Below are 25,442 nucleotides of genomic sequence, written 5' to 3' on the forward strand. Positions count from 1 at the left end.
ATAGGTTATGAGTCAATTCTTTACTAACTGAATTAATTTTTATTAGTTCACCCCTCCTTTATAAGTATCATACTTCTAGCTATATACTTTCCTTTCATCTCATTCCATTGACATACTGCCTGCTTGCTTCAAGGAATGTCTTAGGCAATTTAGCGTAATAGAACAATGATTATAGAGGATATGTTTGATGTATCATTAAAAAATAATGAAATTTTAATTTTATCTAAAAAATAAAAATAAATGTGAAATAATCTTTGAAATTCTATGAATTAGGCTAAAAATGAAAAGTATAAATGTCTAAAGAAATTCATGGAAGATAGAGATGTCCGCACGTTAATTCATGCAAGATTGAATATGGATTACATAGTTAATAATTTATCTAATTTTGATTATATAATCTAATTTATTACTATAATATATCAAAATTAGTATTATATTAGCTTTTAAATAAAGGACAATTTTCTGATTATGCTCAATATGACCTCAAAATTAGTAAATTATGTTTCAAAACCTCCCTTCTCAGCAAAAAGAAAAAAAGAGATCTTCACCAAAATGCCCATTGATGAATTGAAAGGAAATTTCCCTCCCTCTGTTGCCAGCGAGTTTCCCAGAGGTGAAACTGCGGTCGTTGGTGGCTGGTTGATCTGATCGCTAGGGAGCGGAATTCTGTACAAGTTCTTGTAAAATTTTTTACAAGTCACGGGCAGGAAATTTCAGATTTTAGTGCTGAAACTTTCGATTTCAGCAGTCAAGTCAATTTAAAGTGCTCAATAACTTATGTCACTTCTCTTAAGAAAAAACAATTGAGGAGTCAAATAAAAGAAATTTAGTACTAAGGTAAGGCGAAGATTCTTTTTTTTTTTTAAAGTCAGTCTACTTTTGCATCCTACGGCAAAGTTTATAATGAGAAATCACAATATATTAGATTAAGATATTGTTATATGAAGGGTTTGAATATAAAGGAAGTAATTTTCATAAGTTATATAAAATATGAATTAAATCTTTCAGTTCCTTACAAAAGATTTGATATTGAAAACATTAAAGGAGATGGAATTAAAGCCTTGTAAATCTTGATCACCAAAATAGTTCACCAATCAACCTAATTCATCTCTTCATATTGAAAGATATTGGGCGAATTAAGCTTTAAAAAAAAATATTATACACGTCTTCAAAATATTGCGCACAACTTTTTCCCTCTATCTTTTCTCCTCGTTAAATTTCAAAAAACCATTGCCACTAATAATAACATTTTACAAATCTAATATTAGGCTCAAAGTTAGCTCTCCAAATCAATTCTTGAACTATAGCCCTGCTTATTCTAAATAAGTCCGACACTAATTTGTCCATTTCATATATACTTCTTTGAATTTTGTCAACGATATGACTGAGACAAATGATCAAAACAAAAGACAGGCTTGGAATGAAGCCAGGATTGCTAATAAGTGATTTTACTCCCTTTTTACTCATTTTCAGCTATATCTCCTCCATCCCACATAATTACTTAGACCCTATATAACTTAAGTATTATTTATATTCTAAAGTAAAATAAGTTGTTCGTATAACATGAAAGAAATAAAACCTATGTTTTAGATTTTAAATTTGCATGAGTGCAACAATCATTCAACTAAAATAAGTTGTTGTCTACATTTAAGTATAACTGTAATTCTAAAGTAAAATAAGTTGTTGTTTGTTTCTATCTTGTAACCATCCTGCGCTTTCCATCATGAATAAAAACATACAATTATCCATGCTTTCACATCATCTAAACAAATGACAGAAACGCGTTTTGAATACTTTAAACTAATCTTCAGAACCCTGTCAACATCAGAAGCATCATGTTTCTCTTTACTTCTCTTCTTTTCCTTCATCGGACTCCAATTATCCCATCTAGTTCTTGATGTCCTGGGCCGCACGCGTAAAAATCGTGTACAGCTGGGGCCCGGTTATTGCTTCATAAATGAGGGGAAGAAGTAAAATTTAATTATATACTTTTTTGACCCTGGCAACGAATATACCAGGCTACTTTTAAAATCATTATTGGTACCTAATTAAAACCGGAGTTTCTGTCACAGTTCTTTTTGCCGTTGTGGGAACTTCAAGGTGGACAAAGCCATGGGCTGTTATTCAAGTCATGCTAACATGACATTTGAGGAAGCTGAGTAGGAATGGGTTGGCCCTTACCCTTAGGTTACGTTTGGTAGGGAGCATTGAAAATGAGGGATTGGGATTGAGATTACAATTGAAAAAATCTATTAAGAGAGTGTTTAGTATAAGAAATTGTTTGATATATGGAATTAGCCAAAGCCATGTATGTGGGATTGGAGAATACCATGGGGGGAAGTGGTATTCTCCAATCCCACCTTTATGAGTTTGTCTAATCCCATATAACAAACAATTACTCATGCTAAGTATTATTTTAATGATTTTTTTCAATTGCAATCCCAATTGCAATCCCTCATTTTCAATGCTCCCTACCAAACGGGACCTTATTTTCCAGGCAACTTTTCCAAGTCTTGTTCAAAGTCACTGTCCAAGTCAACGAACGTAGTAAACACACAGATTCATTCGATCATTCCTGACGCAAAGGTTTAATTAGCCATACATGTTCTGACTACTGCATTTACTATCCTCCCAAACAAGCTAGTCAGTGGCCCGACCCTTCAAAAGAATGTTCTCTCACCAACTTCCATTGGAACATCAATCTCATGGCTCCACCGACACATCATCATCCGATGGAATCTATATTCAAGTACAGCTATCTCTCTCTTGTTTGGATTGTATTTCGAGTGGAGGGCAGCGTCTACTCGATGGCAAATGCAGTGTCAATGGTACAGGCACCTTGATTAATTGTGATTATTCAGATAACTTCATTTCTCTTTAGCTTCTTCAAATCTTATTTTTTGATATTTTCCTTGATGATGACAGGGAACAAGGAAAGCGATTCCAATTCTATAACAACAGTTAATGCATTCCCATATCAACCCCATGTTTCTGGCTGGGCCTGAGCCTTATGTCTTTTGTTTCTGGCCCAAGATCTGACAAAACAAATAGAAAGAGTAATTGTCCACAGCCCAAAAGTGCTAAAAAATGGCACTTAATTCCTAACTTGATCAGTTATAATTTTTTTTATTTTTTTCCTACAAAGCAATTACATTTAAATCACAAAATTGCTGTTTGATCTACCGATTAAGCCCAGAATTCTTTGCACAAAAAAGGATTTATCACCAAGTAGACAAGAGTCCCATTCTTTTCCATATCATATGTCTTGAAATCTTATTTGTTGATCTTTAAGTACCTTGATGATGACAGGGCACAAGGAAATCGATCCAAGTCTTTATCAATAGGCAATGCATGCCCATATTTACCCCCACTGGACAAAGAGTCTCATTGTTTTTCATTTATGCCAGAGTGCTATTTCTTTTTATGATCATCTATTGTTACCATATGTGTGTGTGTATATATTATTCATAGACGTTAACTACTATTTTATTTATTTATGAGTGTTTTTCTTAAATTTAGTTTAGATATTGGACTTGACTAATTTCTTTATCCAATGAACTAGGAAATGTTTATATTGTAAGTAAATGAATAACAAGAGATCTTAACTCTTGAGGGAATCACTTCTATCAAATTCTTATTCGTTTACAGCAAGTTTATTTCACAAAAATATTTTGCTCACTATCAATTTTTGATTCGTTTTACTCCTGAATAATTGAATATTTAAAAAGTTCTAAATTAACTTAAATATAGCATTCACTCTGATTAGGACTTGAAGTTGTGCTTCTGAATTGAGCAGACGATTAAACGACATATGTTTTTGCTTTTTCAATCGTTTGCCGGTGTCAAAATCTTACTCATTTAGTTAAGTTTTTCCCTCTATTTCATTCACCTTATTATAGTCTCCATAGACTAAACTCGTTCTCTACCAGTGAGAGTTTCAGAAGAAGATCATGGGTAATTTTATTTCATTTTTACTCATTTTCAGCTATGTTCTTTTTCGCACATTATTATTTCGGATCCTGCATCTGCATTGGTTTTTATAAACTCGTAATTGTATTCACATGATCATGAGGTTCCCAAGAAACATTAGAAGATAATGTTTGGGTGAAATATTTAAGTGAACATTCCCTTTCAAAAGAAAGAGTTTTAAGGATTCGACGCTTGCTCAGGCATTGGCATGGGATTAGGGATTCTCGTACTAGGGTTGGTGCTCTGCTTTGGACTCTACAAACAGAAACAGAATGCCGTATCCCACGTCAGACTCCGATCAACCAATCAGTACCCAAATGATGCACACCGAGATAATGGAAGGCTCTTCTTTGGGGTCCCATTCTTCTCTTATAAGGAGCTTCAAGAAGCAACAAAGAACTTTGATCCCTCCAACAAACTTGGAGACGGGGGCTTCAGGTGTGTCTACTATGGTCATCTTATGAATCACTCTCATTTTCTGTCCAATAATCTTGTATTTTGGTTCATAAAAATTTAATCTTTAAGCCATTTCATTTACAGGGAAGCTTCAAGATGACTGTGAAGTTGCAGTGAAACATCTATTCAACCACAACTACAAACGAGTCAAACAATTCATGATAGAAGTTGAGATCCTCACTCGCTTGCATCACATAAATCTTGTCTCCCTCTATGGCTGCACTTCGCGTAAGAGCCATGAGCTTTTTCTTGTTTATGAATACATCTCAAATGAAACCCTTGCCAGTCACCTCCATGGCGGCTCTACAAATCTTGCATTGCTGACGTGGCTTGCTTTAGGCTAGTTGATAAAAGCGATGTGTATAGTTTTGGGCTTTTGCTTATGGGGTTGATATCTTTATTGCCGACTGTTGATATGGGAAGGAATGAAGATGAGATTATGTTGGTGGATCCGGTGGATCCATGTTTGGAGATTGAGGAGGATTGTGAGGTGAAGAAGAAGATGTTTGTAGTGGGAGAATTGGCGTTTCAGTGTTTACAGGTAAATAACAAGATGAGGCCTTCCATTGATGAGGTTTTAGAGATCTTAAAGAAAATAGAGAGTGAGAAAGAAGAAGGGGGAAATGTAGAGGAAGATAAAGCTGAGACAAATACACTACCTTTGGAGACTCCAATAACTATGATCAGGCAAAGTTGTTGAAGGCATCATCTTCACCAAATAGTGTCATTGTAAAATGGAGCAGTGAATCTACCAATAATTTCAGTGTTTAACATTTAGGGGGTGTTCTAGAAGTAATTTAAAAAAATATTTTCATGTAAATCGAGACAAAATTTTTCTGATATATTTAGCTCGAGCTACATAAAATCTCTTATAAGCTTATTTGTAGTTCGTGGTCCATTTTCTGCTGCGATCATTTATACTAATTGCATCTTACTTCTTGCTTTTCAAGTTAAGAAGCTGTGTCTGTATATGGTTGCTCCTCACGCGTAAGCCAAGACCTCGTCCTTGTTTTTGAATGCATCTCAAATGGCACTATCGCTGATCATCTTTAAGGGAACTCATAGTGATTGCCACTGTACGTTTGGTGGGAGAGAAATGGAGTGGGTGGGAGGGTGAATGAAAATTTTAATGAGCTCAAAAGAATGAGTTAAACTGAAGAAGTAAGGTTAAAAGTTTTTAATTGATTTTTATCATTTTTTATCATATATTTTTTTAATTAAAATTTGAAAATTTCATTTTTTAATTTTTCAAATGAAGCTTATTAAAATTTTTCTCCCCTTTTCTTCCCTCCATTTCCGTCATATGGCATTACAAAAAAACAGCTCATTATCAATAGAATTAGTGACAGAAAAATTTTCTGTCACTAATTTCTGACGGATTACTAACAAAAATTCTGTCGTTAAATTTAGCGACAGATTAGCGATGGAATTTTTGTTCGTCACTAAATTCCATCGCCGATCCATCAAAAAATCAGTCAGTAAATATTTAGCGACATAATTTTTTGTCAGAAATTTTCGTCGCTAATTCCGTCACTAAATTGTTTGTCATAGAAGTTTTCATTGCTAATTTTGTCGCCAATTCTATGATCCGTCGCAATTCCATCACTAACCCGTCACTAATTTTAAATTTCATTATTTTAGATTATAATCTTACAAATATTTATATAATAACATAATTAAAAATATAATAATTTAAATATATTTTTAATTGTAAAATAAATTAATGTATTTGTGGAGTTAGTGTTAGTTAAGATATCATCATCATTTATGTCATCATTAGTTATATGCTGAGAAAAGAAAGACAATGTCTTAGAAAACTTGTTTATATTTTGTTAAAATCAATTCCTCTTGATTATTAATAATAATTAAAAAATATAATAAGAATACTAATAACTTTCTTTTACAAACTGATATATGAAAGAAATAATTTTATCATATGTACAATATATTGAAAGATATAGTATATGATAGAAATTCAAAACCGAAAATGAATTTATATAAATACAAACTAATATTGAAGCAAATTTTCAATTTCAATTATTGAACAATAAAATTTAATTATGAGATAATTAATACTCATGATATAGATCGATTTTGATCTTCAATGCAAAAACAAATGGTATATACAAATAATTTTAAAAAAAATAAATTATATATGATGCATATACAAGTAGGAGACTATTGTATATCATAATCTATTCAAATCATTTAATTTTTTATATAGAATAATTTATTAGATTTTATTATAGTAGCTATTTTTTGAATAACAAATTTTTTTGACTAATTATAAATAGTTTTCATCAAATATATAAAATACATATTGATAATATAATATAATGTAATATACTACATTCGGTCCTTAATATAGGACTTCGTTTGACTTTTATCTTGGTCCTAAATATAACACTCCAATCCACTTTGTTTTTAATATTTATGCATTTTTTCTCAAGATATATAGTTTTTCTAACAATGATAGTTCTAGCCAACACACTTGATTAGCAAAGATATTTTGAGAAAAACAACACCTATTTATGACAAATAACTAACTGAACTTCTTTCCTTAATCTTCTTAAACTAGTCAACTAACTCTTATATTTAGGACCGGAGGTAGTAATACATATATAATTAAATTGTATATCTTATCAATGTTAATTAAAAAAATTTAAAAAAATATTTATGATTTAAAATTCAAAATTAGTGTCATTGGACATTAAAATTATATTAAATTTTTTAAAAAAATAAAAAATTATAAAATAAATAGTAAAATAAATGTTTAAAAATTATTTTTTCATCAAAATAGTTATGATTAAAATTATCATATACTTTATTTTTAGTTTTTAATAATATATATGTATGTATAATTGTTTGTATAAAAGAATATTATATATATTTAATTATGCATAATAAGTTAATAGGTTCATTGCAGTTCAATGGGTGAAACCACACGTGTGCACAGACGAGATCCTATGTTCGATCCATGAAAGTCACTTTGAGGAGGGAATTATGTGGTGGAGACAAGTGGCCTCATAAGATGACATGTGGGGTGGCAGTAACAAGTGATGGTCATCGTCAAAGGTGGCAGGGAGGGACACGTGGAGGTGGTTGGTGATCGTCATTGGTGATGATGTGGCGACTGATAGAGATGCCATGTGGCATTTAAATTTTTTTTTTAAAAAAATCAGGTTAGCAATTCCGTCGCTAATCCAATTAATGACAAAAAAATTAACAATGGAACAAATTTTATTGCTAATTCGTCACTAATTCTATAGCTAAATAAAAAATCCTGCCATTAAATTCTGTCACTAATAACATGTATTTTTTTATAGTGTGGTAAGGAAGGAACATTTTCACTTCCTTTGTCATCCACCTCCTCCTCCTTCTTTATTCTCATCATTGAATTAATTTTGAAGGGTTGAGATTCAATATCCTATAAAAATATTATTTTAATAAAAAAATATGTATCAATAAATTTAAATTATTAAAATTCACATCTGCATACTTTCTTTAAAATATTATATATATATATACTTTTTATAAGATACCACTTTCATTTCTAAATATAAAACCTATCACTTTCGTCATAAATGTAAGTTATTGGCAGGAAAAAAATTTGGTCCTAAATGTAAGTTACTTGTAGTATATTTAATGTTTGTTTTTCAATTTTATCCTTATTTAATTTTCATTGAAAAAAGAGAAGTAAGAGAGAGATATGAGAATAATTGGTAAATGCATAAAGAATAAAAAATTTAATAAAAATTGAAAATTTTTGTTAATTTAATGCATTTCTTAATATGTGAATATATGTACAAGTAACTTATATTTAACATCAGAGATAGTATTAAATTTCAATCGTTAAAAGTTGATGTCACGATAAGAATAAAGAAGTGGAGGGAAGAGAATGGTTAGAAAAGTGGGGAGGTTTTCTTTCCCATTGCCGTAGCCTTTTTGCATCAAAATCGTCATAGAAACCACAAGTGCGTTGGGATACCTATGCAAGATTACAAGGGAAAAAGAAATAATGACCACTGAAGCAAGCAAATCCTAAAAATAATAGGGACGCAAAATGACTTTATTTCTATAAGATCTTTAAGAACTATTCTGGAAGTAACATTTTGTGAGTCAAAACAGAAAAAACTCCTTCCATCACCGACCATCAAGCCCCAATCAAATGGTTAGAGCTCTGGTGCCTGCATGATTAGAGAATTATTTGGAAAATGGTGGCTTGAAAATAAATGATTATTTCAGTTTAAGAAAGAACTTTATGCTTGGCTTAACTGGTTCCATGTATATAATTGTCATTAACGAATGTTCAAATTTGAGGGACATGGATAATTAGGCAAGAACATATATGTCATGCTTGTATATTGTCCCCTCTGCTTCTTTCTGATTAATTTAAAAAATAATATTTTATTTCCTATAGTTTGACCTCAATTCGTAAAGAAGGTTCTGGATTTCAAATTTTTGTAATAAATTCTTTATATCATGTAACTATTTGAGGGTTAGTCCTTAAACTTTCATTTGGTTTGGTTTGCAACGAAGCTCTCTAGAACCTCCATGTCGTTGTAAGCATCATTCTCAATCAAATCCTTCTCAAATAATCTCACGAAACAAAAGCACTAATCAGAGGCAAAAATATAAGCTTTTCAAAACTCTACAGTTGAAGACAGTTTAACTGATTCCAAAATTGATTGATTCCACAGGTACAATAACAGATCATGAAGGTATACCCAGATGAGTTCTAATGGAGCAGGAACAGTTGCAAAGCCAATGAGTGCATGTTCATTATTCATTTGCACTATTCATCCATCTGAGCCTTAATGTAAAAGTTATATCTTCACAAGCATACAAACGAAGTGTTGTTAAACATAGTTAGAAGTAGCACTTTCATTCCGTATTATCGTCATACGATGTCATCTTTTACTTGTATTGGCATGTCGATCAAAAGGAAACATGAATATGCATATCTAATCTGAAGGGTGATGAGCTTTTTCAAAATTTCTGATGTGTTCCACGTCTGTGACACGCTTCATCAAACGTTGACTCAAGGTCTTCCCTCTATCATTCACCTTTCTGCTATTAGTTTTACACTTGTACTGTTGATTATTCGGCTTATTTATTAAGGATCAAACATTAGTATTGATAAGAGGGTGCGGGTGAAGCACATCATGTTGAGAGAAGGACACGTGTCTCAGTCATGTTCTTGGTCTTGGTCTTGAAGCCAAGTCAACTGCCGTGTCATAGGGCATCGACTTGGGTCGTTTGTTTTATGGGGAAGCAATTGCAGCCCCTAATTCCTCAAATGCATAAAACCTTCAAGCTAGTTATTGCTTGAAACAATCGAAGTCTCATAGATTTTTCTCTATGGGTGAGGATTTCAGCAGAATGGTTCTACGTTTTCATTTGGTCGTCTTCTTCTTGCTCGCTAACCATTCTACTTCTGAAGAGTGCCCACGTGTCTTTGAATGTGGGGATCTGGGCAACCTCTCGTTCCCTTTAACTACTCAACGACGCAAAAACTGTGGAATGTTGCCGATTCATGGCTGTGAAGACCCCAACGCTCAAAAAATAGTGTATTTTGGAAAGAAGGAGTTTCAAGTGACACAAATGGGGCCTTTCAAGAATATTATCGTTAGAGACGCAAGATTGCAGCAGAGTTTGGTAAATGATAGATGTGATGCCTTGTGCTGCAATATTACTCTTCCTCCCAGCTCACCCTTGGGTTCTTTTGATATCTTTCCATACGCAAAAACCTTTTACAAATGTAATATTAGTCTCAGAGTTAGCCCTCCAAAGCAGGTGTTGAACTATACAGGATGTCGTAAGAGTAATAACGAGACCATCTTCTTCCGAACGCAAGATCAAGTTGATCCTCCATCTTCTATAGCAACATGTCCAAGGGTTCTGCTTCCAGTAAATATGCTAGCTTTCTCTCCTGATCCTTTTACATTCATAGCTTCTGAATTCCCCGTTAACATTCGACTTTCCGATGACTGTGATCGATGTTCTAAGCACAACAAAGGCATATGCCTTCTTGACGGTAAAGGAGCATTTTATTGCTCCAAATTCAAAGGTATGCATAACAAGCATCATGAGAAATTTACTCATTCTTTTCTACCAGATCGTTTTTTTGCCTGTCAACTATCAAATTACCTCTGCATATTGTTGTTGTTGTTCCCCCCCCCCCCTTTTGGTTGATCTGATCGAAGTAGCTCCGATACTAATCTGTCCATTTCGTATCTACTTCTTTGAATTGTTGTAAACGATGAAATTGAGACAGAGGATCAAAATAAAATACGGGCTTGGAAGCTGGGATTGATAATCGGTAATTTTACTTTTTACCGTATTCACATTATGAGATTCCTAAGAAACAATACATATAATCTTAAACATTACCTTTGAAAAGGAAGATTTTTGAGTAAGAAATTGACGCTTGATCAGGCTTTGGAGTGGGGCTAGGAATTCTGATATTAGCGTCGCTGCTCTGCTTCGGACACTACAAAAAGAAGCAGAATGCTGTGTCCCACGTCAGACTCCGGTCAACAAATCAGTACCCAAATGATGCAGACCCAGACAGTGGCAGACTCTTCTTTGGAGTGCCAATCTTCTCCTACATGGAGCTTCAAGGCGCAACGAACAACTTCAACCCCTCCAACAAACTTGGAGACGGAGGCTTCAGCTCTGTTTACCATGGTCATCTCACGAATGCCTTTCATTCCTTTTCATATAATCTTATGTTTTCCTTCATAAAGCTTTGAATTTTAAGCTATTTCACTTATAGGTAAGCTTCCAGATGGGCGTGAAGTTGCAGTGAAACACCTATTCAGCCACAACTACAAGCGAGTAGAACAGTTCATGACTGAAGTTGGGATCCTCACTCACCTGCGTCACAGAAACCTTGTCTTTCTCTATGGCTGCACTTCACGCCAGAGCCGTGAGCTCCTCCTTGTCTATGAATACATCTCAAACGGAACCCTTGCTAGTCACCTTCATGGCAGCTCTGCAAATCCTACATTGTTGACATGGCCTATTCGAACCAAAATCGCTATAGAAACTGCTAGTGCTTTGTCTTATCTTCATGCCTCTGGCATTATCCACCGTGACGTCAAAACCAACAATATTCTCCTTGACAAGAACTTTTGTGTTAAGGTTGCTGATTTTGGACTTTCTAGGTTATTCCCAGATGATGTTTCACATGTTTCTACGGCTCCACAAGGAACACCAGGCTATCTTGACCCAGAATATCATTATTGCTTTAGGTTGACTGATAAAAGTGATGTGTATAGTTTTGGAGTTGTGCTTATGGAGCTAATATCTTCAATGCCAGCGGTTGATATGGGAAGGAAGAAAGATGAGATTACATTGGCAGGTCTTGCAGTTAGGAAGATTCAAAGGAATGAATTTGATGATCTGGTGGATCCATGTTTGGGGCTTGAGAAGGATAGTGAGGTGAAGAAGAAGGTAGTTGCAGTGGGAGAATTGGCATTTCAGTGTTTGCAGATAGATAAGGAAATGAGGCCTTCCATTGATGAGGTTTTAGAGGTTTTGAGGAAAATCGAAGGTGGGAAAGAAGAAGAAGAGGATACAGGAAAAGACGGAGATGGTGATGAAGTTTCAAAGAATAAAGCAGATATACAAACACGAGCGATGACTTCAATAAGCTTTGATCAAGACAATATGATCCAGAAATGAGGAAATAGAAAAGTTGATCATGCAAAATTGTTTAGCGTTTAATCTCTAAGAAGTTATGGGCACGTGATTGTTTCTTTTTTAATATAACTATGTGGGGTTAATTTTTTACTAATTGAATGAATTTTTGTTGGCAGTTGCTGAGTACTCATTATATATTATATGTGAAGACGTTGCAATGAGTTCACCCCTCCTTTGTACGTATCATGCTTCCAGCTGTATCTCATTCCAATCACATCACACACACACAAAATCTCTCTTGGTGCCTGTTTGCTTCAAGGAATATAATAGGCAATTTAGTGTAATAGAACACTGATTATAGAGCATTTGTTTGATGTATCATTAAAAAAATAATGAAATTTTAATTTTATCTAATTAAAAAGTAAAAATAAATGTGAAATGATCTTTGAGATTCTCTTAATTAGGCTAAAAATGAAAAGTATACATTTCTAAAGAAATTTATGGAAGATACATATGTCCATACATTAATTCATGCAAGATTGAATCTGGATTACATATTTAGTAGTTTATGTAATTTTGATTATACTACCTCCGGTCCTTAATATAAGACCCTGTTTGACTTTTATTTTGGTCTTAAATATAAGACTCCAATTCACTGTCTCTCATATTTATATATTTTTTCTCTCTAAAGTAGCCCTTTTAACAATGATAGTTCTAATCAATATACTTAATTAATAAGGATATTTTAAGAAAGATAATACTTATTTAAGACAAATAACTAACTCAACTTACTTCTTTAATCTCCTCAAATTAGTCAACTGGCTCTTATAATTAGGACTGGAGGTAGTATTATCTAATTTATCACTGTAATACATTATGATTAGTATTATATTGGCTTTTAATTTTTAAATAAAAGGAGAATTTTCTAATTCTGTTCAGTAGGACCTCAAAATTAGTAAATTCTGTTTCAAAACCTTCCTTCTCAGCAAAAAGGAAGAAAAGAAATCTTGACCAAAAAGCACATTCATTAATTGAAAGAAAATTCCCCTCCTTCCCCCTGTTTCCAGCGACATTCCCACCGGGGGAGCTGCCGTCATTGGCGGGTGTTTGATCTCATGGTTAATTGGGGAGTGGAATTCTGTACAAGTTCTTCTGAAATTTTTCAAAAGTCACGGATAGGAAATTTCAAATTTTAGCGGTGAAACTTTCGATTTCAGCAGTCAAGTCAATTTTAAAGTACTTGGTAACTTACGTCACTTCTCTTAAGGAAAAAAAATTTAGGAGTCAACTAGAAGAAATTTATGCCCCGTTTGCTGTGAATTGGAAGTGGAATCATGATTTTTGCTTGTTTGGTACCAAGGAACCCACTTCTTCATGGAACCCACTTCCATCATTTTGATGGAACTGAATTCTTTGCCCAACCCTGAGAACTGACTACACTTTCATGAAACCCACTTTATTTTCCCTTTTTATCCTCAATTTGACCATTTCTATCATTTGCACAATTCTATGACTCAATTTGAAATTTCCTATGTTCCAAGGGGTTTTTTTTTTTTTTGAGATTTTCCCTTGAAAATTGGACCGACAACTAAATTAAATTGGACTTTTATTTACATCACTGTATTGCATTTTAAATTAAATTAAATTTGACTCCAAGGAGACATGAGGATCACCCACATAATTACATATAACTTAATTATTATTTATATTCTAAAGTAAAACAAGTTGTTCGTATGACATGAAAGAAACAAAGCCTGTGTTTTAGATTTTTAATTTGCATGAGTACGACAATCATTCAAATAAAATAACTTGTTGTCTATATTTAAGTATAACTGTAATTCTAAAGTAAATTATAGTTTGGAGAATAGCTTCTAGAGAATAGATTCTTAGGAGAACAGATTTTGTGAACAATAGATTTTGTGAAAAAATGATTCTGATAAAATGAGAGTGTTTGGATAATTGTTATCAGAAACACTTTTTATATGTAAAAATTACTAAAAAAGACATAAGTTAATATGATAATTATATAAAAGATAGATTTTATAATATATTTTAATTTGAAAGAATAAAATTGTTAATAATATATTTTTTACCAACATAATTAATAATATATATAAAATCATATAATTAATAAACAATTAATATGTGTCTATATATTTATAAAATATAAGATTAAATATGTTTATAAAAAAAATAATTGAGGGGTGTTAAAATCATATTATTATTAAAATCTATTTTGACAGATACAATCATATTCTCTAATTTAAGCAAGAAGCAGAATGGGTTCACTTTTTCTTAAACCATGGTTTTGAGCCCAAAACCATGGTTTCTGTTTTTTTTCTTAGTGTTTGGCAATTTTTTTGCCCAAACCATGTTTTGAGCAATTATCCAAACAGGCTCTAAGTTGTTTATTTCTATCTTGTAACCAATGAGAATATCCTAACTTTTTTTTTTTGACCAGCACAATGAGAATATCCTACTCTGCATCAGGAATAAAAACATATAATGATTGTCCATGCTTTCACATCATCTAAAATGTGTTTGGAAGATAAGTTGAGATAAAAAAAATTTTATAATTTTTATTTTGTATATCGTAAACTTATTTTTAAAATCTGGTTTTTGTAAATGATATGAATACTCTAAAGCATCATGTTTCTCTTCACTCGTCTTATTCTCCTTCAGTGGCCCCAATTATCCAGTCAAGTTCTTAATGTCTCGGGCCAACATCACTGTACAGATAAGGCCTTTCGTTTGCTTCATAAATGAGTGAAAGAAGTAAAATTTAATTATACTTTTTGACCCTGCTGACGGATACCAGGCTACTTTTAAAATCATTATTGGTAACGAATTAAAACTTGGATTTTCTGCTACTGGTCTTTTTGCCGTTGTGGGAACTTCAAGGTGGGGCAAAACAATGGACTATTATTCAAATCTTGCTAACGTGACATTTGGGGAATCTGAGTAGGAAGGGATTACCACTTGCCCTTATTTTTCAGGCCAATTTTCCAAGTCTTGATCTAAGTCAATGTCCAAGTCAACCAACGTAGTAAGGACACAGATTAATTTGACCATTATTGACACAAAGGTTTAGCCAAGGATATTGTTTGTGTCGTGAGAATCCGCATACTTCGACCGCCAAAAAGTATGAAATTTAGTACGGTTACTCCTGATTATGTGCTTCCTTTGCTTTGTTTGTGTTATTTTCTGAGTTAACACTCTAAATTAAAAAGAATCTGAACCATTTGAAGCATTAAATTTTAAAAAAATCATAAAAAATTCAAAACTGAGCCATTTTTGGCCCAAAAGATATTAAAATTTTATTCATTTTATGCAGAATATAATGATGCAGAGACATGAAAAAACATTATTTGGGAATTATCTCAAAAATGAGGGACAGGCACAACTGACCTCTTTCTTCTAGTTATGCAGATAAAAGCTTACCCAGTGTTAGGTTTTTTGGAGCAATGAAGAATCTTCTACTAATTTGAGCATTTGCTCTATTGTCCATATTAAATTATTGTAATTATTGATTCTGGAGATGTTTACTGATTCGTATGGTGCGAGAATCAAGTGATAAAGAGGTCGATTTGAAGCAAAGTCTCAACAACGTTGGTCATGGGGCAGTTTGGGGAAAACGAAAGTTAGAAAACTTTAAAAGGACTTTTTATAAGTCAGGAAAATTCTCAATGTAGTTGGAAAAAAAGAAAAAAGAACCCAAGTTTATTTACGTACCAAAGGTTCTTTACTTGCAACGGCAGCTTTTGGAAGTAACTCAATATTTTCTTATGCAAAACTTGCTTCAAACCAAAACGATTTGAGAAAACAATATGTTATGATAGAATATGTTTGTTTAAAAGGGTTTAGAGTACTTTAGAGGCCAAAATTTTCAAAATTGACGTAAACATAGGATTATTACTATATACTTCTCCGATTCTTAATATAGAACTTAATTATTGAACTGATATTGGTCTTAAATATAAAACTCACTTTTTACATTTATCATTTTTTTAAATTACTCCTATTATATTCCCTGAACTATAATCAAGTAAGAGAGGAATGAAGGATTTTAAGAAGAGTGATTATTGTGTTTTAGAAAAAATATGTCATATTTCTTATAATTAACTAACTTATAAGATTTTTTTAATCTACTCAAATTAATTAAATAGGTCTTACATTAAGAACTGTATGAGTATATATTATTTATAGACATTTACAACTATTTTATTTACTTATAAGTGTTTTTCTTAAATTTAGTATAGATATTGGACAACTTGTTCATCTACTCTATGTTATTCATTTACAATTACTCACAGCCTGACTAATTTCTTTATCCAATGAATTAGGAAATGTTTATACCGTAAGTAAATGAATAACAAGAGATCTTAACTCTTGAGGGAATCGCCTGTATCAAATTCGTATTCGTTTACCAAGCTTATTATTTCACAAAATTTTTTGCTCACTATCAATTTTTGATTCGTTTTACACCTGAAAAAGTGAAGACTGTAAAAAGCTCTAAATTAACTTAAATATATATTCACTTGGGGTGGGATTTGAAGTTGTGCTACTAAATTGAGCAAACGATCATTCAGCAGTGCAGGACTACATGAGTTTTTGCTTTTTTAAGTGTTTGCCAATTGCCAGTGTCAAAATCTTACTCATTTAGTTAAGGTTCTCTCTCTATATATCATCCACTGCTTAATTATTAATTCCTCTGCTTCTCTGGTCAAAAAAAAAAAAAAAAAATTCCTCTGCTTCGTGTTGAGAGAAGGACACGTGTCTCATATTCATCTTGTTGGTCTTAGTCTTTCAGCCAAGTCAACTGCCGCGCGTGTCACAGAGCTTCAACCAAACCTTAGCAAGTTAATGCTTGAAACAGTCATACAGTCTCATATAGACTAAACTTGTTCTCCATGAGTGAGAGTTTCAGAAGAATGGTTCGACCTGTTTACCTGTTCGTCTTCTTCCTCTTGTTGTTCGCTGAACACGCTGCTTCTGGAGATGAGTGCCCACCTTTCCTTCACTGTGGGAATCTGGTCAACCTCTGGTTCCCTTTGACCACTCCATAACGCAAAGACTGTGGAATGTTGGCCATTCCTGGCTGTGAACACCCCAACGCTGACAAAACTGTGGAATTAGGAAAAAACAATTTTCAGGTGAAGAGAGTAGACTTTTCCAATACTATAGGTTCCGTTAGAGACGCAGATTTACAAAAGCTTGTGGTAAAGAATAGCTGTGATGCCTTGCGCTACAATATTACTCTTCCTTCCAGCTCAGCCTTGGGTTCCTTTGATACCCCAAGTATAACCATGTACAAATGTCATAATTCGCTCAATCTCACGCTTTCAAAGCAATTCTTGAACTAGTCAGGATGTGGTGAGAATGAGACCATCTTCTTCAGAATGCAAGATGAATATGATACGCTATCTTCTTTAGCAGAATGCTGGCTTTATCTGCTGATCCATTCGCATTCATAGCTTCTGAATTCCCTGTTAACATTTTGCTTTCTCCTGGTTGTGCTCAATGTCGTTTTGAGAAAGGTTTATGCACGCTCAACAGCACCGGAGGATTTTATTGTCTCAAATTTAAAGGTACGCATAACATATAGTACAGAATATGAGAATTTCTTGGGGCTAACAAGTAACATTTGAGAATTTTTTACCAGGTCCTTTGTATGCCTGTCAACTAATCAAATTAACGCGGCTTATTCCCCTTTTTTTTTTTTTTGTGGAGCTAAACTCTGAAACTGATTGGTCCATTTCATATCTGCTTCTCTAAATTGTAGTAAAAGATGAAGCTGAGACAGAAGATCAAAATAAAACACAGGCTTGGAAGCATGGATTGCTAATCGGTAATTTTACTTCGTTTTTACTGTATCCACATTATGAGATTCCTAAGCAATAAAGATAATCTTTCGGTGAATTAAGCAAAAATTCTTAAGGACTTGACGCTTGATCAGGTTTCGGAGCAGGATTAGGCATTCTGATATTAGCTTTGCTGCTCTGCTCCGGACTCTACAAACACAAACAGAATGCTGTGTCCCATGTCAGACTCCGATCAACAAATCAATACCCAAATGATGCAGACCCAGATAGTGGCAGACTCGTCTTTGGAGTCCCAAATCTTCTCCTATACAGAGCTTGAAGGCGCAACCAATAACTTTGACCCCTCCAACAAACTTGGAGACGGAGGCTTCAGCTCTGTTTTCTATGGTAATCAGATGAATCACTCTCATTTCTTTTCCTACAATCTTGAATTCTCCTTCATAAAGTTTTGACCTTTAAGCTATTTCACTTATAGGGAAGCTTCAAGATGGGCGTGAAGTTGCAGTGAAATACCTGTTTAATCACAACCACAAGCGAGTGGAACAGTTCATGACTGAAGTTGAGATCCTTACTCACATACATCACTGATATCTTGTCTGCCTCTGTGGTTGCACTTCGCACCAGAGCTGTGAGCTCCTCCTTGTCTATGAATACATCCCAAATGGCACCCATACCAGTCACCTACGTGGCAGCTATGCACATCCTACATTGTTGAAGTGGCCTGTTTGAATCAAAATTGCCATAGAAACTGCTAGTGCTTTTACGTCAACCGTCAATCTGTTCACGGCTGCTATACTCCAAGAATTGATTAAATTTTCAAGGCTTTTCCTCCTATAGGTACAGCCATTGGAAGTGTTGGCCTGATTATAATTGGCTTTTCCTCCTATAAGTGCTGTGTGTGCAAATATAAATTGACTAGACATTTACTCGGAGTAGAACGGAAACCTAAAAGAATTGAATTGAACAATATGTGGATAAGAAGTAGTTCAATTAGTGTTTAGCGTTCGTTTTTCTGAAACGATTTTTATTTTTATTTTTATTAATTGGTCAAGCAAAGCTGTTGTTTAGTGTCTGATCCCGGAGCTCTTTTTTTTTTTAAAAAAAAAAAGTTTATTTTTACGTCCCTTAGTTCTTTTGCTATCCATGATGGTCCGTGCTCCATGTTTTGCTGCTTTTGAAGAATCGTTGCGAGTTAGCCTTTATCTTTACCCTTTGAATAAGTGCATGACGCTGGCCCAAACGTGACTTAATTTTTTTATTTTTTTGGTGTACAAACGTGACTTAATTTTAACACAAGCCCCATTGAAAATTGATCCAATATTTGGGAGGGCTTATAACATATGGGGCTTGATGGAAATAAGCTGGCTGACTGTGCGAGTGTGCGGGTATAAATTATGCCAGGAAGAGTAGCTTATTGAAGTTTGAGAAGAGCTTATTTAGGGGCTGTTGGGTGCGTGTCAGAAAATTTATTGGGAGCAACTTCTCTCCTTTTCTTTTTCTCTCCGCTGCCGTCTGCTACTTCTCTCTGTGTTTTTTTTTTGGTCCCCCCACTTTCTTAGTCTCTGCTGACACGCTGCCCCTCTCGCCCAACAGAAGTGTTTCATAAATGTTACAGACAAAAGACAAAACTGAAAAATGGTAGTATTTCTATTATTGTTGTACAGTTGATTTATTTTAATTCACTTATTAAATTTCACTTATTCATATTAAATTAATTTAAATTTATTATATTATGTACATTTATTTTTTTTAATCATGTTTCACTTTATATTTAAAATATTTTCTATGATTTCTCTAAAGTTTTAATATTTAATTTACTCATTAAATTTCACTTCTTTATATTAAATTAATTTAAATTCATTGTATTATGTTAAATCATTGTTTTAATCATGTTTCATTATTTATTGAAATTTACACCCATTTTGGTAATTTTACAAACATACTTACTTTTATTCAATCATAATCCAAACAATCTTTTACCAATCTTATTTTTACAAACTAACTTTTTTAAATTTCAATCCAAGTATAATTTAACTTATCCAATTTAACTTTTTATCCAATATTACTTTTCTAAAAGTTAGATTAAAAATAAACTATTTTTTCTACCGTCAATTCAAATAGACTCTAAGTCAACAAAATAACGTGTGACTCACAAGAGTCACTATATACATATTAAGCATGAAAACAATGCAAAATTCTTGTATTCATGCTACTGTCCATGTTTTTTAAATAGTTAAAACTAACTTCTTTGAGTGTTTTCTTATGAAATGAAATCTATCCAACATTTTTAAGCATCTTTATTCTAGTTATATAGATAAAAGTTTATGCAGTCTTTGGTTCGATTAAGTACACTAGGAATGTGTTGCTCTAAAAGAAGTTTCTTATAACTCTATTGACTCTTTTTCTTATTTTTCCTTTTAAATTGTTTCAAAGGTATGTCAAGCTCAAGATCGTCAAATATGGTTTCTTTATCTCTGGTCATGCACAAAGAAATTCAGAACAACAATGTGTGAAAGCAAATGAATATTCAAGTACCAATGGGGGTTGGTCCAAGTTAGTAGCGACTTGGTACCACTTAAACAAGATTTTGAGTTCGAGCATCAGCGTATGCAGAAATCTCCGTTGGGAAACTCACCCACCACAGCCAGGTGCGCAACGGGGTTGGATTCAGATGTAGTCAGAGCAAAGCTGAACTGAGTGGGCAACAAAAAAAAGAATATTCAAGTACAAACACAACGATGCAAAATGCAATGCGAGGTATGCAAAAAAAAATTAAAAAACAAATAAATTAAAAATTAAAATAAAATCAGGATCATTTTTTTTAAAAAAGAATTTTAATGATATGCAAGCAACCTAAACTAGAAAAGAAAAATAAATTCAAAGAAAATACAAAAAACAAAACTGAAACTTAATTCACTAAGAAAATAATTACTTACTCCCTCCGTTCCTTATTATAAGAGACAAATAATCAAATTACGTTGATAAAAAAAACAGTTAAAATTAGTTGAGGGCAATTAATGTGTAAAAAGTATAATATTTTTTCCAACAATGCCCCAATTAATAAGGAGAGAGAGAATAATTAAATTATTAAAAGAAAGAGAAGTGGGAGGGAGGGAGAGTGTGAGTTGGAGACAAAATAAATAAGGGTAAAATAGGAAATCAATACAAAAAAATAGAGACAACTTTTAAATGTCTCTTATATATGGAAACATGTCATAAACATCAAATGTTTCTTATAATAAGGAACAAAGGGAGTATCTCCCTGTCAACGGTATCAGTTAATCTTAAAGGAAGATAAAGTTGATACAGATACATGACCTGTGGAGATTTTAATAAGCTATGATCCGGCAAAGCTGTTTAAGTCATCCTCTTCACCAAATAGTGTCACTGTGAAATGGACCAATGAATGAACAAATTGCAGCGTTTTAAAATCTTTAAGCCTATTTGTAATTCTTGGTCCATGTTCTGCTGCTATCATGAATACTTGTCATGCTCGTATATATGCCACTGCTTCTTTCTCAGTCACGTATTATTGCAAAAAATTAATATATTTTTTTTCTGTTGTTTACCTCAATTTGGAAAGAAGCTTCTGGATTTCAAATTTTTGTAGTAAATTCTTTATATCATGTAATTATTTGAGCGTGAGTCCTTAAACTTTCATTTTGGTTTGTAATGAAGTTCTCTAGAACCTCCATGTCGTTGTAAGCATCTAGTTCAGTCTCCTTCTCATCAAATCCTCTGATGAAACAAAAGCACAGAGGCAAACGCTACAGTTGAAGATAGTTTAGCTAATTCCAAATCGTTGATTCTATACAGTTACAAATCATGGAGACAGTTAAAGACGGAATATTTGCAAAGCCAATGAGTGTATTTGTTATTTATTTGCATTTATCCATCTCAGCCTTACACGACATAACAACAAACATTCATAAGCAAATGAGACAACCAAATAAGTACCGATCGTCAAAACAATCAAGTGGCAAGAGAAGCAAATATTGATTGGCTTTTCATTTTCCGTTCTTTAATTCTTGAGGAGAATCTATTGCAGAATCAGATGTTATAAATACAACATTAGCTGTTCTGCAAAATGCAACATAATATAAAAGTTATATTTTCATAAATCATAAGCATATGAACAAAATGTTGTTAAATATAAATAAAAATTGTACTTTTATTACTAACAAACTGTTAGTTAAGATGGTAAGTAATTTCATCCTAACAAGAAGAAGAATACAAATCTGATATTCTGAGTTATAATTTAAAAAAAAAAAACCCCACTTCATTCTATAGACTATCCTCATATGATGTTATTTCACTTGTATTGGCATGTCAATCAAAAGGTAACATAAAAGTGCATATCTAATCTGAAGAGGGATCCTGCTTCTTTGTCAGAAACTTATCACACGAGCTCTTTCAAAATTTTCTAATGTGTTCCACGTCTACGACACTCTTTATCAAAGGTTTGAGTCAAGGCCTTTTGTCTATATGATTCACCTTTCTGCTTAATTATTAATTCATCTGCTTATTTATTTATCCTCGTGAAACCTGGTATTAGTTTTACACTTGCAATGTTGATTATTCGGCTTATTTATTAGATGATATTTGCAACTGTGAACATAAGTAATTAAGAACCAAACATTAGTATTGATAAGAGTGTGTTTGAGGCACATTATGTTGAGAGAAGACACGTGTCTCTCATTCGGCTTCTTCATCTTGGTCTTCGTCTTGACTAGGCCTAGGCCTAGGCCTAGTCCTAGTTCTTTTGGCCAAGTCAACTGCCGTGTCATAGAGCTTGGACTTGTGTTGAGTGTTCCATGGGGAACGAATTGCAACCTTGATTCCCCACCTGATAAAGCTTTCAACCTAGTTATTGCTTGATGAAACAATCAAAGTCCTAGCACATCAAACTTTTTTCTCTGAGATTGGGTTTCAGGAGAATGGTTCTACCTGTTCTTTTGTTCTTCTTCTTCTTATTGTTCGCTGACCATTCTGCTTCAGAAGATGAGTGCCCAAGTTTCCTTGACTGTGGGAATCTAGGCAAGCTCGAGTTCCCTTTGACTACCGCAGTGCACAAAGACTATGGGATGTTGCCGATTCATGGCTGTGAAGACCCCAATGCTCAAAAAACTATAAAATTGGGTAAAAAGATGTTTCAAATGACGAGGATAGAACTCGGGTTGCTTCCTGAAGTTGTCGTTAGAGACGCATATTTGGAGAAGCGTTTGGCAACTAATAGTTGTGACGCCTTTCGTTCCAATATTACTGTTCCTCCTAACTCAGCTTTGGGTTCCTTTCATATCTGGCCAAATATAACCATGTACAAATGCAATATTCCACTCAATCAGAGTCTTTCAAAGCAATTCTTGAACTATACAGGATGTGTTCAAAGTAAGAATGAGACCATCTTCTTCCGAAAGCAGGATCAGGTTCACCCTCCACCTCCTTTAGCAACATGTCCAAGGGTTCAGCTCCCAGTGAATAAGCTGGCTTTCTCCGCTGATCCATTTACGTTCATAGCTTCTGAATTCCGTGTTAGTTTTCAGCCTTCCCCTGGTTGTGTTCAATGTCTTTTTGACAAAGGCTCATACCGTCTCAACAGCACCAGAGAATTTTATTGTCTCAGTACAACAAATGAGAATTTATCTGGTTCAGTTAATTTTCCTCGTTCGTTCTTAGATGGCCATATGTATGCCTGTCAATTCTGCTTATAATTATTTTTTGTGGATGCAACCTAATTAATTATAATTAAACTGAGGCAGAAAGACGGGCTGGGAAGCTGGGATTGAAGATGGGTAATTTTACTTCATTTTCACTCATTTTCAGCTATCTTCCCCACATAATTACTTAGGATCCTGTATAACTATATCGATGTTATGAACTTCTGATTGTACTCACATTATGAGATTCCTAAGAAACAACACAGATAATCTTTGAGTTAAAGACTTATAATTGTACTCAGGTTTTGGAGTGAGATTAGGCATTCTGACATTATCATTTCTGCTCTGCTTCGGACTCTGCAAACAGAAACAGAACGCTATGTCCCATGTCAGACTTCGATCAACGAATCAATGCCCAACTGATGCAGACCCAGACAGTGGCAGACTGTTTTTTGGAGTCCCAATCTTCTCCTACAGGGAGCTTCAAGGCGCAACCAACAATTTTGACCCCTCCAAGAAACTTGGGGACGGCGGCTACGGCTCTATTTACTATGGTCCCCTTCTCAATTGCTTTAATCTCGTACTTTTCATGTCTAAGTTTTCAACTTTAAAGCTATTTCTTTTTATTTATAGGAAAGCTTCAAGGTGGGCGTGAAGTTGTAGTGAAGCACCTATTCAACCACAACTACAGACGAGTAGAACAGTTCATGACAGAAGTTGATATCCTCACTCATCTGCGTCATTGAAATCTTGTCTGCCTCTATGGCTGCGCTCCACATCAGAGCTGTGAGCTCCTTCTTGTCTATGAATACATCCCAAATGGCACCCTTGCCAGTCACCTTCGTGGCAACTCCGTAGATCCTACATTGTTGACGTGGCCTATTTGAATCAAAATCGCCATAGAAACTGTCAGTCCTTTGGCTTACTTTCATGCTTTCAGCATCATCCATCATGCCGTCAAAACCAACAACATTCTTCTTAACAAGAACTTCTGTGTTAAGGTTACTGATTTTGGACTTTCTAGGTTTTCACATGTTTCTATGCTTCTCGCATGTTTCTATGGCGATTCTGATTAGAAATTTTGAGGGAAATTGAGAGTGAGAAAGAAGAAGGTAGGGATCTAGAGGAAGGTAAAGCTGATGCAGATACACGATCTAGGGAGACTCCAATGAGCTATGATCAGGCAGAGTTGGTGAAGGCATCATTTTCACCAAATAGTGTCACTGTAAAATGGATCAGTGAATCTACTGCTAATTTCAGCCTTTAAGCTTATTTGTATTTCATAGTCCGTTTTCTGCTGCGATCTTTTATTCTAATTGCATCTTACTTCTTGCTTCTCAAGTTAAGAAGTTGTGTCTCTATATGGTTGCACTTCAAGCCTAAGCCAAGACCTCATCGTTGTCTATGAATACCATGTCAAATGGCGGTGTCGCTAGTCATCTTCAAGGGCATCGAACTGTACGTCAACACCATGGCCTATTTGAATCAAAATCGCCATAGAAGCTGCGACTGCGTTGGAGAACCTATGGGAAAAACATGTAATGACTTTGGAAATAAGCAAATCCTAAAATTATTCACCAAAATGGCTTAGTTTTTATAAGGTCTTTAGGAACTGTTTTGAAATTAATTGATTTCTTTTTTAATTAAATTACACCTTATTAGTTATTACCTTTATGTTAGGGGAGAAAAGAAACTTCCTCTATTGACGGCCATGGATCTCTGACAGCCGGTTGCCAGAATTTTGGTGCTTATGAGAGAATTATTAGGAAAAGCGTGAATTGAAAATAAACGCTTATTTCACTTTAAGAAAGAGAAAATCTAATTATACAAGACGATAACAAAATTTTAAGAAACGACAACTATCATGTACTATCTCTGATCCGTAATACAA

The 25,442-nt window shown here is 33.8% G+C and overlaps 3 protein-coding genes across 3 annotated transcripts; all 3 read left to right on the forward strand.

The window, feature by feature from the left end:
* The first annotated feature begins 4,807 nt into the window (after positions 1-4,807).
* LOC114741888 (LEAF RUST 10 DISEASE-RESISTANCE LOCUS RECEPTOR-LIKE PROTEIN KINASE-like 1.4) lies at positions 4,808-5,125 on the forward strand. The gene has a single exon (XM_028930141.1). The coding sequence runs from the start codon at positions 4,808-4,810 to the stop codon at positions 5,123-5,125; it is 318 nt and encodes a 105-aa protein (XP_028785974.1).
* Positions 5,126-9,807: 4,682 nt separating this feature from the next.
* On the forward strand, positions 9,808-12,305 carry LOC114741889 (LEAF RUST 10 DISEASE-RESISTANCE LOCUS RECEPTOR-LIKE PROTEIN KINASE-like 1.1). Its single transcript, XM_028930142.1, has 4 exons — positions 9,808-10,495; positions 10,703-10,747; positions 10,864-11,115; positions 11,204-12,305. The coding sequence occupies exons 1-4, from the start codon at positions 9,808-9,810 to the stop codon at positions 12,112-12,114; spliced, it is 1,896 nt and encodes a 631-aa protein (XP_028785975.1). The 3' UTR covers positions 12,115-12,305.
* Positions 12,306-22,831: 10,526 nt separating this feature from the next.
* Positions 22,832-24,818, forward strand: LOC114741890 (LEAF RUST 10 DISEASE-RESISTANCE LOCUS RECEPTOR-LIKE PROTEIN KINASE-like 1.1). The gene is made up of 5 exons (XM_028930143.1): positions 22,832-23,558; positions 23,654-23,686; positions 23,854-24,105; positions 24,185-24,289; positions 24,628-24,818. The coding sequence occupies exons 1-5, from the start codon at positions 22,832-22,834 to the stop codon at positions 24,816-24,818; spliced, it is 1,308 nt and encodes a 435-aa protein (XP_028785976.1).
* The last annotated feature ends 624 nt before the right edge of the window (positions 24,819-25,442 follow it).

The sequence above is a fragment of the Neltuma alba genome, unplaced genomic scaffold, assembly GCF_004799145.2.
Source record: "Neltuma alba isolate B1F8T4 unplaced genomic scaffold, ASM479914v2 tig00003559_pilon, whole genome shotgun sequence".
NCBI lineage: Eukaryota > Viridiplantae > Streptophyta > Magnoliopsida > Fabales > Fabaceae > Neltuma > Neltuma alba.

Coding starts and splice junctions, on each gene's coding strand:
- LOC114741888 (XM_028930141.1), top strand. CDS start 4,808: ATGGGGTTGATATCTTTATTGCCGACTGTTGATATGGGAAGGAATGAA.
- LOC114741889 (XM_028930142.1), top strand. CDS start 9,808: ATGGTTCTACGTTTTCATTTGGTCGTCTTCTTCTTGCTCGCTAACCAT. Junction 10,748..10,863: donor GAAGCTGGGATTGATAATCG/GTAATTTTACTT, acceptor ACGCTTGATCAG/GCTTTGGAGTGGGGCTAGGA. Junction 11,116..11,203: donor CTTCAGCTCTGTTTACCATG/GTCATCTCACGA, acceptor TTTCACTTATAG/GTAAGCTTCCAGATGGGCGT.
- LOC114741890 (XM_028930143.1), top strand. CDS start 22,832: ATGGTTCTACCTGTTCTTTTGTTCTTCTTCTTCTTATTGTTCGCTGAC. Junction 23,687..23,853: donor GAAGCTGGGATTGAAGATGG/GTAATTTTACTT, acceptor AATTGTACTCAG/GTTTTGGAGTGAGATTAGGC. Junction 24,106..24,184: donor CTACGGCTCTATTTACTATG/GTCCCCTTCTCA, acceptor TTTTATTTATAG/GAAAGCTTCAAGGTGGGCGT.